The 15,081-nt window shown below is 40.6% G+C and overlaps 1 protein-coding gene across 1 annotated transcript in view; it reads left to right on the top strand.

Annotated features, from left to right (window-relative positions):
* Nucleotides 1-1,162: 1,162 nt before the first annotated feature.
* The window catches only part of LOC138972015 (mucin-21-like), a 39,652-nt gene continuing 25,733 nt past the window's right edge, over nucleotides 1,163-15,081 (top strand). The window contains exon 1 of the mRNA XM_070344857.1: nucleotides 1,163-1,172. Within this exon, the coding sequence (XP_070200958.1) occupies nucleotides 1,163-1,172 (10 nt within the window). The remainder of the gene's footprint in view (nucleotides 1,173-15,081) is intronic.

Below are 15,081 nucleotides of genomic sequence, written 5' to 3'. Positions count from 1 at the left end.
GTCACACTGACAGTCGGACCACTGTTTCGTTACACTGACAGTCGGACCACAGCTTCGTCACACTGACAGTCGGACCACCGTTTCGTTACCTGACTGCGGTCATTCAAAAGTGGTGCTGGGGGGGGGGGGGGGGGGGGAGGGCAGCACTGTAATAGGGTACCTTCCCGAACGAAGAGGCACAGTCGCCCCACACAAATCTTTCTCGTGAAACCAGATTTCTTGGGATGAATTGCTGCATTTCACTCGTTCCACTGCAGGTGACGGTCTGTGTTCCTGGCCCGTGACACCCGCCCCAGCTCTGCACCTAGCCAAATCTATGGTTTGCACCTAGCTCTGCACCTAGCCAAATCTATGCTCTGCACCTAGCCAAATCTATGCTCTGCACCTAGACAAATCTATGCTCTGCACCTAGCCAAATCTATGCTCTACACCTAGCCAAATTTATGCTCTGCACCTAGCCAAATCTATGCTCTGCACCTAGCCAAATCTATGCTCTGCACCTAGTCAAATCTATGCTCTGCACCTAGCCAAATTTATGCTCTGCACCTAGCCAAATATATGCTCTGCACCTAGCCAAATCTATGCTCTGCACCTAGCCAAATATATGCTCTGCACCTAGCCAAATATATGCTCTGCACCTAGCCAAATTTATGCTCTGCACCTAGCCAAATTTATGCTCTGCACCTAGCCAAATTTATGCTCTGCACCTAGCCAAATATATGCTCTGCACCTAGCCAAATTTATGCTCTGCACCTAGCCAAATATATGCTCTGCACCTAGCCAAATTTATGCTCTGCACCTAGCCAAATCTATGCTCTGCATCTAGCCAAATCTATGCTCTGCACCTAGCCAAATCTATGCTCTGCACCTAGCCAAATCTATGCTCTGCACCTAGCCAAATCTATGCGGGGATGGGGGGGGGGGGGAATACGAGCGCAACGCCCTTTCATCTTGACGCCGACGCCATTGTGAGGGAAAGCTTTACGGGCCAACATGGCTGTGGTCTCTTTGAACTCGGCGAGCGTATATCGACCTACGTCAGATTTATGCCAGTTTCACCTGCACATACACCTTGCATCCTCCAAACACAAACACACCTCAAGTCCCTCTTCGCGCTTCAAGCAAGCTGAGAGCCATTTTGGCAGGGAATTATGGGGTGGTAATGTCGACAGGTGAGTGTAGGGGATGGCAGGGAATTAGCCAATTAGAAAGAAACAGGTGTGTTTGCAACGTGGCGTCATAGAAACGTGCAGCGCAATGACGTGTTTTTGTGTGTGGTGGAGGGGGGGGGGGTCATGTACATACAGCCCTGTAGGGGTATCTCTCAGCTCTTCACCCCAGCCCAGGCATGCTGAATCCGGTGTAATGGTCTCCTGTTTTGGCCCAGCATTCTAATTCGGCCTTTTTGATCTGGACTAAACTGCACACTCAATACCCCGCCTCTCTTCCAAAGTACTGGTGATCGGCCTTAACACGTACTGGTGATCGGCCTTAACACGTACTGGTGATCGGCCTTAACACGTACTGGTGATCGGCCTTAACACGTACTGGTGATCGGCCTTAACACGTACTGGTGATCGGCCTTAACACGTACTGGTGATCGGCCTTAACACGTACTGGTGATCGGCCTTAACACGTACTGGTGATCGGCCTTAACACGTACTGGTGATCGGCCTTAACACTCTAATTTTAAGTTAGATTTTTGCTTCATCACAAAATCCCTCCTTTCCGTCATTCAAGGGACGTAACTACTTGGTGCACGTTTCGAAGGAATGGAATGTTGGGGTAAACTCTGTCACCACGAATTTCACTTACTTGCAGGAAACTGATCTGCTTTTTTTTTCCTGAAATTAGTGTACCTCTTTTATTTGACACTGAAATAAGTGTACCTTTAATTTGACACTGAAATAAGTGTACCTCTTTTATTTGACACTGAAATAAGTGTACCTCTTTAATTTGACACTGAAATAAGTGTACCTCTTTAATTTTACACTGAAATAAGTGTACCTCTTTCATTTGACACTGAAATAAGTGTACCTTTAATTTGACACTGAAATAAGTGTACCTCTTTAATTTGACAGGGAAGCAACGTTTGAGTGTGGGGTATGTATCGAATGCGAAGCCTGGTCCCAGGCGAAACAAGAAATCGTTACGCCGGCCCAGGGATAGGAATTGGGTCTTTGACTTTCTCTCGAGACGTCCCACGTCCTGGATAGGGCCCCAGGTCGACTTCGCGATACTCTTTTGCAAAAACTCGCCTCCAAAGCGTCGTGCAGCCTGCTCCGTAAAGTCGACTTCACGATATTCTTTTGCAAAAATTCGCTTCCAAAGCGTCGTGCAGCCTGCTCCGTAAAGTCGACTTCGCGCAATTAATGACAGGCTACACAGGGAAGACCTCCTGGAGACGCCATATTGCCAGCATTAGCACAGCAATTAATGACAGGCTACACAGGGAAGACCTCCTGGAGACGCCATATTGCCAGCATTAGCACAGCAATTAATGACAGGCTACACAGGGAAGACCTCCTGGAGACGCCATATTGCCAGCATTAGCACAGCAATTAATGACAGGCTACACAGGGAAGACCTCCTGGAGACGCCATATTGCCAGCATTAGCACAGCAATTAATGACAGGCTACACAGGGAAGACCTCCTGGAGACGCCATATTGCCAGCATTAGCACAGACGGTTGCAGAAAAAAACCAAGTCGCGTGAAGCGATATAAAAACATTTAGTCAAGCTGTCGGCATCAAAGTAACAGATTAACACCAAAAATCAGTCATCGCCAAGACCATATTAATTAAGATAGTCTTGACTAACCACACCGAAAAACCGAAACGGGTCACGCTCATCTCCGCGTAGCGCACGAACGCAGTACTTACTTAAACCTATTTTATGTAATTCTGAGCACATTTTTATAGTAATGATGACATATGTATATGTTTATGAAATCAGTAGAAATTTGGGGATACGAAGCAATCCTTTTTGAATCTGTTAGTGAAAATTCGATTTTAATGACAACTTTCATGAGCAAACGAATTAACTAATGTTTACGCTGCGGAGCTGAAATTCAATCCCAAGGTCCGGACTTCGTCGAAGATTGCTTGACCTCAATTTCAATCAATTTGATTCAAAAATGAAGGCGTGACAGTGCGGCCTCAACTTTCACAAAAAGCAGGATATGACGTCATCAAAGACATTTATCGAAAAAAATATAAAAAAGCGTCCGGGGATATCATACCCAGAAACTCTCATGTGAAATTTCATGAAGATCGGTCCAGTTGTTTTGCATGTCTTTGAGTCTTGAGTCATATCGTCTTACGATCCTCACCTCAGCACCCCCCCCCCTCCCCACCATTCACCTCCTGCAGACTACCTGGTCCCCTTACCTGCCAAATTCTTCTGTAATAACCCTCTCCCCCCCCCCACTCTCTCACACACACAAACACACATATAAACACACACACACAAACACAAACACACCCCACCCCCACCCACACACTTAAACGCACACATACACATACACACACGCACACATAAACACACACTCACACACACTCCCCCCACACACACACACTCCCCCCCCACACACACACACACTCCCCCCCCCACACACACACACACCCCCCCCCCCCCCCATCTCCGATCCAACTACCTGCACCTCCCTCTCAGCATCGCCACGTCATTGTGAGGCCTTATCTGCAGAGCGCCCGGAGAGAGCAGGGGGGGGGGGGGGGGGTAATTGTGAACTACATTCACCACTCGCTGCGATAACACTGCTCAACTGCGAATAACTTCAGGGCGGCATGAGACAGAATTGGCAGCGAATAGACCAAGAATAGGCTTGAGATACAGAGAGATTTGAGGGGGAGAAAAGAAAACAGAAAATAGAGGAGAGAACAGAAAATTAATTAGTACAAGAAACAGATAGGTTTGAGGGGGAAGAAAAAAACAGAAAATAGAGGAGAGAACATAAAAGGAGTTGTAGCAAGAAACAGGAAGGTCAAGGTCACGTCACGACAGACGAAGAAGTTTGGAGTGACAGATACACACAAGTCTACACGCGCGCAGGAATAAACAAGTCGCGTGAAGCGATATAAAAACCGCCACAGTCTTCTCTGAACCAAACAAGCTTAGGGAAACAAAGATACAGGTAGTAATTATCGTCCAATCTCCCTCCTAAGCTGTGTTGGCAAAACACTAGAGAAATGTATACAAATTCATGTCTTTGACTACTTAACACAAAACAATATCATTACAGAGTCGCAGTCCGGTTTCATCCCTGGAGACTCAACTGTTTACCAGCTTCTTACAATATACAATGACATATGCAAATCACTCGATAATAGAATAACTACCAAAGCAATCTTCTTTGATATATCCAAAGCATTCGATAGAGTTTGGCACCGGGGCTTATTGCATAAACTCGAAGCCGCTGGAATTAATGGGCCATTATTAAACTGGTTCACAGACTATCTAACAGATCGAAAGCAAGCAGTTGTATTAAAAGGCAGTAAATCAACTTATCTTCCAGTAGTAGCGGGAGTTCCTCAAGGTTCAGTTCTTGGACCTTTGCTCTTCCTAATTTATGTAAACGACATTGTACGTGATATAGAATCTACGATTAAGCTTTTTGCTGACGACACTAGCATGTACTTGTCTTTAGCCAATCACAACATCCGTGCCGAAATTTTAAACTCAGATCTTGAAAAAATTGTAAATTGGGCAGAAACATGGAAGGTAGCATTTAACCATGCAAAACCTGAATTGGTGAACTTTTGTACACAAAGAACCCCTGATATCGCAGATCTAAACTTTGGCAATACCATCCTTGAAAGTTCCCAAAATCACAAACACTTAGGAATAATAATACAAAACAACTGTAAATGGGATGAACATATAAAATCTCTTGTTGCAAAGTGCAGAACTCTCGTAGCTTGCTTGCGTACATACAAATATAGACTGAGCCGAAAATCATTAGAAATGTTGTTTAAATCCTTCATTCTACCACACTTTGATTATTGCGACATAATATGGGACAATTGTAGCAAAACCCTAACAGATGAACTCGAAAAGTTAAACCTAGATGCAATACGAACAATCATCGGAGCTGTCCGCGGAACCAGTCACTTTAAGCTTTACGGAGAATCTGGACTCCAATCATTATCTGAAAGGCGTAACCGTCATAAACTAACAATGTTCCATAAAATTACTCACGACAAGACCCCCCCATACCTACAAGCAGCACTCCCACCTCTCGTAGCAGCCAACAACCCCTACCACAGACGCCGCCCCTTAGAACGAAGTATACCCCCACATCGAACAGAAACGTACAAAACATCCTTTTTTCCTTCGACAACAGTACTCTGGAACCAACTACCTGAACAAATACAGTTAACCGACTCCTCGGGGAATTTAAACATTACTTAACAAAAGACGACACACAAATTCCCGTTTACTTCTACAGTGGCAGTCGACAAACACAAATAATCCACACAAAAATGAGACTTAATATTAGCGATCTAAAGAAAGACTTAGTTGAGCGACACCTTGCGGAAAACAGCGTATGCGACTGTGGTGATGGAACAGAAACTGCAACACACTTCTTACTAGAATGCCGTTTACACTTAGCTGCAAGAAACAACACAATCAACAAACTAACCAACAACCTCATACACACAGATATTCTACTTCATGGAAACCCCTCCTTGCAAACAAAGATTAACAAAAAAATCTTTTTAACAGTGCAGGAATTTATTGGACAGTCCGGCCGTTTCGAACAGATAAACATGTAAAGTGAAAACAAAATCGATACGTCTACTCGTCTCTCTCTCTCTCTTTCTCTCTCTCCCTCTCTCTCTCTCTCTCTCTCTCTCTCTCTCTCTCTCTCTCTCTCTCTCTCTCTCTCTCTCTCTCTCTCCCCCTCTCTCTCTCTCTCACTCTCCCCCTATCTCTCACTTTCCCCCTCCCTCCCTCCCTCTCTCCCTCCCTATCTCTTACTCGCTAACACCATAAATATTATATATGTATTCTAAAACTGATTTTTGTTTTGATGTACAATTTTCATTCAATTTTCTTTTCATGTTTGCTTGCTTTTCATTTAAACTGTACCCTCCCCAATCACATAATTCACCTCCCCCACCTTTTAAACGGAGACAGACAGTATTCCTCAGATTTGAACAGGAAAATTTGTTCCACCGTACACTCGCTCATTAAACGTTCAGGCCGCTTTGGGTAAATCAGAATAAATGCTCTACAAGCCGGACAACAACTTTAACTTCTGCACATCTCCTACCCATCCCTCTTCTTTTATTCATCTTCTTTCCCTCCTTCCTTCCTTTACTGTCTTTCTTTATCATCATTATGCAACGTTCATTACGTTATTAATAGATTTGGTTATTGAGACACATTTTTCAGCCGTTACCGCCTTATGTTGTACTGTCATGCAGGAACACCACTATAAGCTTCTAGCTTGTTGCTGTTTCTGTGAACTTTGTATACATGTCATGATTGTAATCTTTGTTAAAATAAACTTATGTTTAAACCAAACAAGCTTAGCCTTCTTTCGAAGTATGAGTTTACCCAACGAACTTTCCGAACTCAACCTTAGTTCAAATGAGTGCATATTTATGTGTCGAACAGTTATTTCCCTTGTTCTCCCACACTGCCGTTGTTATAAAGTGTGGTTTACTTTTGTGTTCAATGGACTGAATGCCAAACAGGCTTTATTATTATTATTATTGTGATCATTTTTTATGCGCCTAATCTAGATATAGCCCTAGGCGCTTACATATTAATTTCTGCCGTTTGAAATGGAATTATTTACAGACAGACAGACAAACAGACATTTTTTACACACAATATATAACGCATTTATGCAACCAAGCATGTTATCCAGTCTATATGGAGTGTTTTTTTATTCACAATGTGTGAACAGAACGGTTTTCGAATTTGTACATTTAATTGTAACTAGATGTTTTTAATTTTTTGAGAGGAAAAAAATGTAATATTTATTTTTTACAGGAAACACATTTGAAATATCAAGATGAACAACATGTAAGAGCATGCTGGGGCTACTCAGTGTGGTTGTCTGGATGCGCCTCTAATAAAAATTGTGTTGCGGTTATGTTTAATAATAATTTTGAACATAAAGTGCACAATGTTGTTCGTGACAAGGATGGTTGTTTCATTATTATGGATGTTGAATTTTTGAAAAAGAGGTACACTATTGTAAATATATATGGACCTAGCAGTGGAGATAAAGCCTCCTTTTTTGAAAATGTAAGCGCAATGATTAGACAGATTGGAAATGATTATGTTATTATTGGTGGTGATTATGAATGTAATGTAAATCGGCCTCAGTCAAGAAAAAAGATAAGAGATATGATGGATCTCTATGATTTGATAGATGTCTGGAGGGATCTTTACCCCGATAGACGCCGTTATACATGGAGGAAATTTAATTCTCTTAAACAAGGGAGATTGGATTATTTCCTGATGTCAAATAATTTGTTGATGGAGGTAAATGGTTGTGACATTGAGTGTGGTTATAGATCTGACCACTCGCCAGTAATACTTACTTTAAAGACAGAAGATATAAAAAGAGACAGACCTTTTTGGAAATTGAATAACTCGCTGATGTTTGATAGTGAATATGTTAAAGAGTTAAAGAAACTAATTATTGATGTGAAGAAGTTTTACGCACTGCCAGTGTATAATATGGATGGTATACATTTAATACCCAATGTTAGAATTAGTGATCAGTTATTTTTTCAAACCTTGTTAATGGAAATTAGGGGAAAGACAATTGCCTACGCCTTCGAAAAAAAAAGAGAAGTAAATACTGAAAAAGAATTAATGATAAATTTACAGTTATTAGAAAATAATGTGACCAATGATTCCTTATTACAGATTGAAATGTTCAATACCCAGCTGAAAAATTTGAGGAAGAAAAAGATTGATGGTATGTTGATAAGATCAAAAGCTAGGTGGCAGTCAGCTTACCGCACGGGCCATAGCACAGAGACCGCAGTCCTTAGTATCCTCAACAACATTTTGACTTCCTTAGACGATAACAAAATTTCCCTGCTCCTCCTGTCAGATCTTTCGGCCGCTTTCGATACAATTGATCATGAAATCCTGCTGTCCCGCCTTGAGCACACTTTCGGCATCCAAAATTCAGTTCTAAATTGGTTCAGATCCTATCTCTCGGACAGAAAAAATGTTGTAATTGTAAACGACGTCCCATCCCAGGAAACCTCCCTCCTTTTTGGCGTTCCCCAGGGCTCTGTGCTCGGGCCCGTGCTGTTTATCATGTACACCTCCCCTCTGACTGACCTCGTCGACAGACATTCCGTTTCCCACGAAATGTTTGCTGACGACACTCAGCTTCAGAACTCAGCGACTCCCTCAGAATATGACCAGATGACCACCTCCCTTCAGTCTTGCATTGCTGACGTTGAACTCTGGATGTCCACTAACAAGCTTAAATTTAACTGTGACAAAACAGAGGCCATTCGTTTCACCAAATCCTCCTTTTCCTCCTCTCTCTCTCTCTCTCTCTCTCTCTCCTTGAGAAAGTGCAAGCTGCTCTATACCACTTAATTCACATCAATTAACTCGCAATCTACCTCAATGCAATGCATTTTGTGTACATATGTATAATGTGTTTTCACTTTAGTTATCTGTTAAAATGTAGAATTTTAGTTTGTTTTTTATTTTTTATTTGTTTTATCTTGTATTTTTACTTCATTGTTGTAGTTAGTCCCTCTTTAGGGCGAGGGCTGGATGTAAAAAAGCAGACCACTGCTTAATCTACTACCCTCGTTAAATAAAGAATTGTCATTGTCATTGTCATTGTCATTGTCATTGTCCCTCCTTCTATCACTTTAGGCAGCAGCACTATTGAATTCTCAGTCTCCGTCCGTGATCTTGGCATCTTTTTTGATAGCGATCTCTCCATGAAACACCATGTTATGAAAGTCTGTCAGTCCGCTTAAGAGAATAGGTTCTATCCGCTCATACCTTACCGAAGATGCCACTAAGACCCTTGTTTCCTCCTACATTCTTTCTCGATTAGACTACGGAAATTCTGTTCTCATTGGCTGTCCTCAGTCTGTCATCCATCCTTTGCAGCGCGTTCAAAATTCTGCAGCCCGGCTTGTCTGCAAAGCCCCTGGGTCCCAGTCCTGTTCCCCCTTGCTTAAGAAACTTCATTGGCTCCCTGTAGAGCTGAGAATCCAATAAAAGTGCTGCTGTATCTGCTACAAAATAATATCTGGCTCAGCCCCATCCTACCTGTCTGACCTGTTCACACTCTATACACCCTCACGATCCCTCCGCTCCTCTGTAGACACTAGAATATTCCGTCTATCTTCTTTTAGTCGCAAACAGCACCGTCAGAGAGCCTTCTCCCACTCTGCAGCCGTTGCGTGGAACTCTCTCCCTTACTCTATCCGACACTGCCAAACATTCTGTTCCTTCAAATCAAACCTTAAAACACACTTCTTCACACAGTATTTTGATTAATTTTTATTTCAATATGGTGCATTTTTGATCAGGTGTTTGAATGTTTGAATGTTTTGCCTGTGTTAGTATGCTTGCAGCTTGTATTGATGTAGTGTTTCGTTGTTCACTTGTGTGCTGAATGCTGCTGCACATGCTTTTTTGCTTTGATTCTTGACAGCCCCCTTTGTGCCTTTTGCAAAAATGAAAATGAAACAATTTCCCATATATTTTGGCACTGCCCGCTTAGTCGGAAATTCTGGACTGATTTGGAAGATTTGTTAAACAGAAGTTGTATTTACCGCGCAAATGTTCTTTTTACAGAAGAATTTATTTTGTTTGGGTGTATGAACAATGTTAACGTAGATGTGGTTTTGGATTGTATCATTTTGTTTGCAAAGTTTTATATTTATAAGAGTAAGTTACAAGAGACAAGACCACTGTTAGAAATATTTTTAAGAAATTTGAAATAGAAAAATATTTCAGTTTCATTGCTGGTAACATTACCAAATTTGTAGAATTATGGTCCTCATATGAAAAGTTGGTTAGGTAGTACGCTAGGTTGTGCAGAGATGTGATGATTTGTATATATATGTCTTTGTTGGTTAGGTAGTACGCTAGGTTGTGCAGAGATGTGATGATTTGTGTATATATATGTCTTTGTGTGTTAGGTAGTACGCTAGGTTGTGCAGAGATGTGATGATTTGTGTATATATATGTCTTTTTTGGTTAGGTAGTACGCTAGGTTGTGCAGAGATGTGATGATTTGTGTATATATATATATATATGTCTTTGTTGGTTAGGTAGTACGCTAGGGTGTGCAGAGATGTGATGATTTGTATATATATGTCTTTGTTGGTTAGGTAGTACGCTAGGTTGTGCAGAGATGTGATGATTTGTGTATATATATATATATATGTCTTTGTTGGTTAGGTAGTACGCTAGGTTGTGCAGAGATGTGATGATTTGTGTATATATATATATATGTCTTTGTTGGTTAGGTAGTACGCTAGGTTGTGCAGAGATGTGATGATTTGTGTATATATATGTCTTTGTGTGTTAGGTAGTACGCTAGGTTGTGCAGAGATGTGATGATCTGTATATATATATATATGTCTTTGTTGGTTAGGTAGTACGCTAGGTTGTGCAGAGATGTGATGATTTGTGTATATGTCTTTGTTTGTTAGGTAGTACGCTAGGTTGTGCAGAGATGTGATGATTTGTGTATATATATGTCTTTGTGTGTTAGGTAGTACGCTAGGTTGTGCAGAGATGTGATGATTTGTATATATATATATATATGTCTTTGTTGGTTTTGTCTTTATTTGTTTTTTTTGTGTGTGTTTTTTTTTGGGTTTATTTTCTTTGACTGTATTATTATTTGACTGTATTATTATTTGACTGTATTATTATTAAGCAGGTAGTACGTTCATAATGTCTTCAATGTAAGCTTGTGTTGTCTTTGTATAAAATAAATAAGTGTAAAAAATAAAAAAAATAAAAAATAAATTAAAACGCCACACGAACTAAATCTAAAATAACCGCTACACATTAAATAACCGCTACACAAACTAAAACTAAAATAACCGCTACACAAACTAAAACTAAAATAACCGCTACACAAACTAAAACTAAAATAACCGCTACACAAACTAAAACTAAAATAATCACTACACAAACTAAAACTAAAATAACCGCTACACAAACTAAAACTAAAATAACCGCTACACAAACGAAAACTAAAATAACCGCTACACATTAAATAACCGCTACACAAACTAAAACTAAAATAACCGCTACACAAACTAAAACTAAAATAATCGCTGCACAAACTAAAACTAAAATAACCGCTACACAAACTAAAACTAAAATAACCGCTACACATTAAATAACCGCTACACAAACTAAAACTAAAATAACCGCTACACAAACTAAAACTAAAATAACCGCTACACATTAAATAATCGCTACACAAACTAAAACTAAAATAACCGCTACACAAACTAAAACTAAAATAACCGCTACACAAACTAAAACTAAAATAACAGCTACACAAACTAAAACTAAAATAACCGCTACACAAACTAAAACTAAAATAACCGCTACACAAACTAAAACTAAAATAACCGCTACACGAATTAAAAACAAAATAAGTGCGACACAAAGTGAAAAACGAAAATAACCGCCACAAGAACAGAAATGGAAGCTAAGCTGTAATGACGCGAGAGCTGTGAGTGACACTTCAAAGAGAACAGCGCGTCCAAGGGCAAGCCATTGTTTGCGTTCCTCTATGGATTTGTCTCGTTACCTCCCCTTGTAACAGCTCCAGAGATGATTGGAACAGCGAGCAAAGATGACGTCATCACACAGACCGGAGTGAACGAGCTCAGCACGTGTCAACTGTTCCAGTCAAATATTATATCGCACAAACTTTAAAAGATAAAGGCCCCAAATGAAAAATTGCTTGCACCTTTGTAATCATTTTTGGTATTGCAAGGGGTCCATTGTAACTAGATGTGGTATTGCAAGGGGTCCATTGTAACTAGATGTGGTATTGCAAGGTGTCCATTGTAATCAGATGTGGTATTGTAAGGGGTCCATTGTAACTAGATGTGGTATTGCAAGGGGTCCATTGTAACTAGATGTGGTATTGCAAGGGGTCCATTGTAATCAGATGTGGTATTGCAAGGTGTCCATTGTAACTAGATGTGGTATTGCAAGGTGTCCATTGTAACTAGATGTGGTATTGCAAGGGGTCCATTGTAACTAGATGTGGTATTGTAAGGTGTCCATTGTAACTAGATGTGGTATTGTAAGGGGTCCATTGTAACTAGATGTGGTATTGCAAGGTGTCCATTGTAACTAGATGTGGTATTGTAAGGTGTCCATTGTAACTAGATGTGGTATTGTAAGGGGTCCATTGTAACTAGATGTGGTATTGCAAGGTGTCCATTGTAACTAGATGTGGTATTGCAAGGGGTCCATTGTAACTAGATGTGGTATTGTAAGGTGTCCATTGTAATCAGATGTGGTATTGTAAGGTGTCCATTGTAATCAGATGTGGTATTGCAAGGTGTCCATTGTAACTAGATGTGGTATTGTAAGGTGTCCATTGTAACTAGATGTGGTATTGCAAGGTGTCCATTGTAATCAGATGTGGTATTGCAAGGTGTCCATTGTAACTAGATGTGGTATTGTAAGGGGTCCATTGTAACCAGATGTGGTATTGCAAGGTGTCCATTGTAATCAGATGTGGTATTGCAAGGTGTCCATTGTAACTAGATGTGGTATTGCAAGGTGTCCATTGTAACCAGATGTGGTATTGCAAGGTGTCCATTGTAATCAGATGTGGTATTGCAAGGTGTCCATTGTAATCAGATGTGGTATTGCAAGGTGTCCATTGTAACTAGATGTGGTATTGCAAGGTGTCCATTGTAACTAGATGTGGTATTGTAAGGTGTCCATTGTAACTAGATGTGGTATTGCAAGGGGTCCATTGTAACTAGATGTGGTATTGCAAGGTGTCCATTGTAACTAGATGTGGTATTGTAAGGTGTCCATTGTAATCAGATGTGGTATTGCAAGGGGTCCATTGTAACTAGATGTGGTATTGTAAGGTGTCCATTGTAACTAGATGTGGTATTGCAAGGTGTCCATTGTAATCAGATGTGGTATTGTAAGGTGTCCATTGTAACTAGATGTGGTATTGCAAGGGGTCCATTGTAACTAGATGTGGTATTGTAAGGGGTCCATTGTAACTAGATGTGGTATTGCAAGGGGTCCATTGTAACTAGATGTGGTATTGCAAGGTGTCCATTGTAACTAGATGTGGTATTGTAAGGTGTCCATTGTAACTAGATGTGGTATTGTAAGGGGTCCATTGTAACTAGATGTGGTATTGCAAGGTGTCCATTGTAACTAGATGTGGTATTGCAAGGGGTCCATTGTAACTAGATGTGGTATTGCAAGGGGTCCATTGTAATCAGATGTGGTATTGCAAGGTGTCCATTGTAATCAGATGTGGTATTGCAAGGTGTCCATTGTAACTAGATGTGGTATTGTAAGGGGTCCATTGTAACTAGATGTGGTATTGCAAGGGGTCCATTGTAATCAGATGTGGTATTGCAAGGGGTCCATTGTAATCAGATGTGGTATTGCAAGGTGTCCATTGTAACTAGATGTGGTATTGCAAGGGGTCCATTGTAATCAGATGTGGTATTGCAAGGGGTCCATTGTAATCAGATGTGGTATTGCAAGGGGTCCATTGTAACTAGATGTGGTATTGCAAGGGGTCCATTGTAATCAGATGTGGTATTGCAAGGTGTCCATTGTAACTAGATGTGGTATTGCAAGGTGTCCATTGTAATCAGATGTGGTATTGCAAGGTGTCCATTGTAATCAGATGTGGTATTGCAAGGTGTCCATTGTAACTAGATGTGGTATTGTAAGGTGTCCATTGTAACTAGATGTGGTATTGTAAGGGGTCCATTGTAATCAGATGTGGTATTGTAAGGGGTCCATTGTAACTAGATGTGGTATTGCAAGGGGTCCATTGTAACTAGATGTGGTATTGCAAGGTGTCCATTGTAACTAGATGTGGTATTGTAAGGTGTCCATTGTAACTAGATGTGGTATTGTAAGGTGTCCATTGTAACTAGATGTGGTATTGTAAGGTGTCCATTGTAATCAGATGTGGTATTGCAAGGTGTCCATTGTAACTAGATGTGGTATTGCAAGGGGTCCATTGTAACTAGATGTGGTATTGCAAGGTGTCCATTGTAACTAGATGTGGTATTGTAAGGTGTCCATTGTAACTAGATGTGGTATTGCAAGGTGTCCATTGTAACTAGATGTGGTATTGTAAGGTGTCCATTGTAACTAGATGTGGTATTGTAAGGTGTCCATTGTAATCAGATGTGGTATTGTAAGGGGTCCATTGTAACTAGATGTGGTATTGTAAGGTGTCCATTGTAACTAGATGTGGTATTGTAAGGTGTCCATTGTAATCAGATGTGGTATTGCAAGGGGTCCATTGTAACTAGATGTGGTATTGTAAGGTGTCCATTGTAACTAGATGTGGTATTGTAAGGTGTCCATTGTAATCAGATGTGGTATTGCAAGGGGTCCATTGTAACTAGATGTGGTATTGCAAGGTGTCCATTGTAACTAGATGTGGTATTGTAAGGTGTCCATTGTAACTAGATGTGGTATTGCAAGGTGTCCATTGTAACTAGATGTGGTATTGTAAGGTGTCCATTGTAACTAGATGTGGTATTGTAAGGTGTCCATTGTAATCAGATGTGGTATTGTAAGGGGTCCATTGTAACTAGATGTGGTATTGTAAGGTGTCCATTGTAACTAGATGTGGTATTGTAAGGTGTCCATTGTAATCAGATGTGGTATTGTAAGGTGTCCATTGTAACTAGATGTGGTATTGTAAGGTGTCCATTGTAATCAGATGTGGTATTGTAAGGTGTCCATTGTAACTAGATGTGGTATTGTAAGGTGTCCATTGTAACTAGATGTGGTATTGCAAGGGGTCCATTGTAATCAGATGTGGTATTGTAAGGTGTCCA

The sequence above is a fragment of the Littorina saxatilis genome, linkage group LG7 (assembly GCF_037325665.1).
Source record: "Littorina saxatilis isolate snail1 linkage group LG7, US_GU_Lsax_2.0, whole genome shotgun sequence".
NCBI classification, from domain to species: domain Eukaryota; kingdom Metazoa; phylum Mollusca; class Gastropoda; order Littorinimorpha; family Littorinidae; genus Littorina; species Littorina saxatilis.
This window is presented reverse-complemented; position numbering and strand designations above follow the sequence as displayed.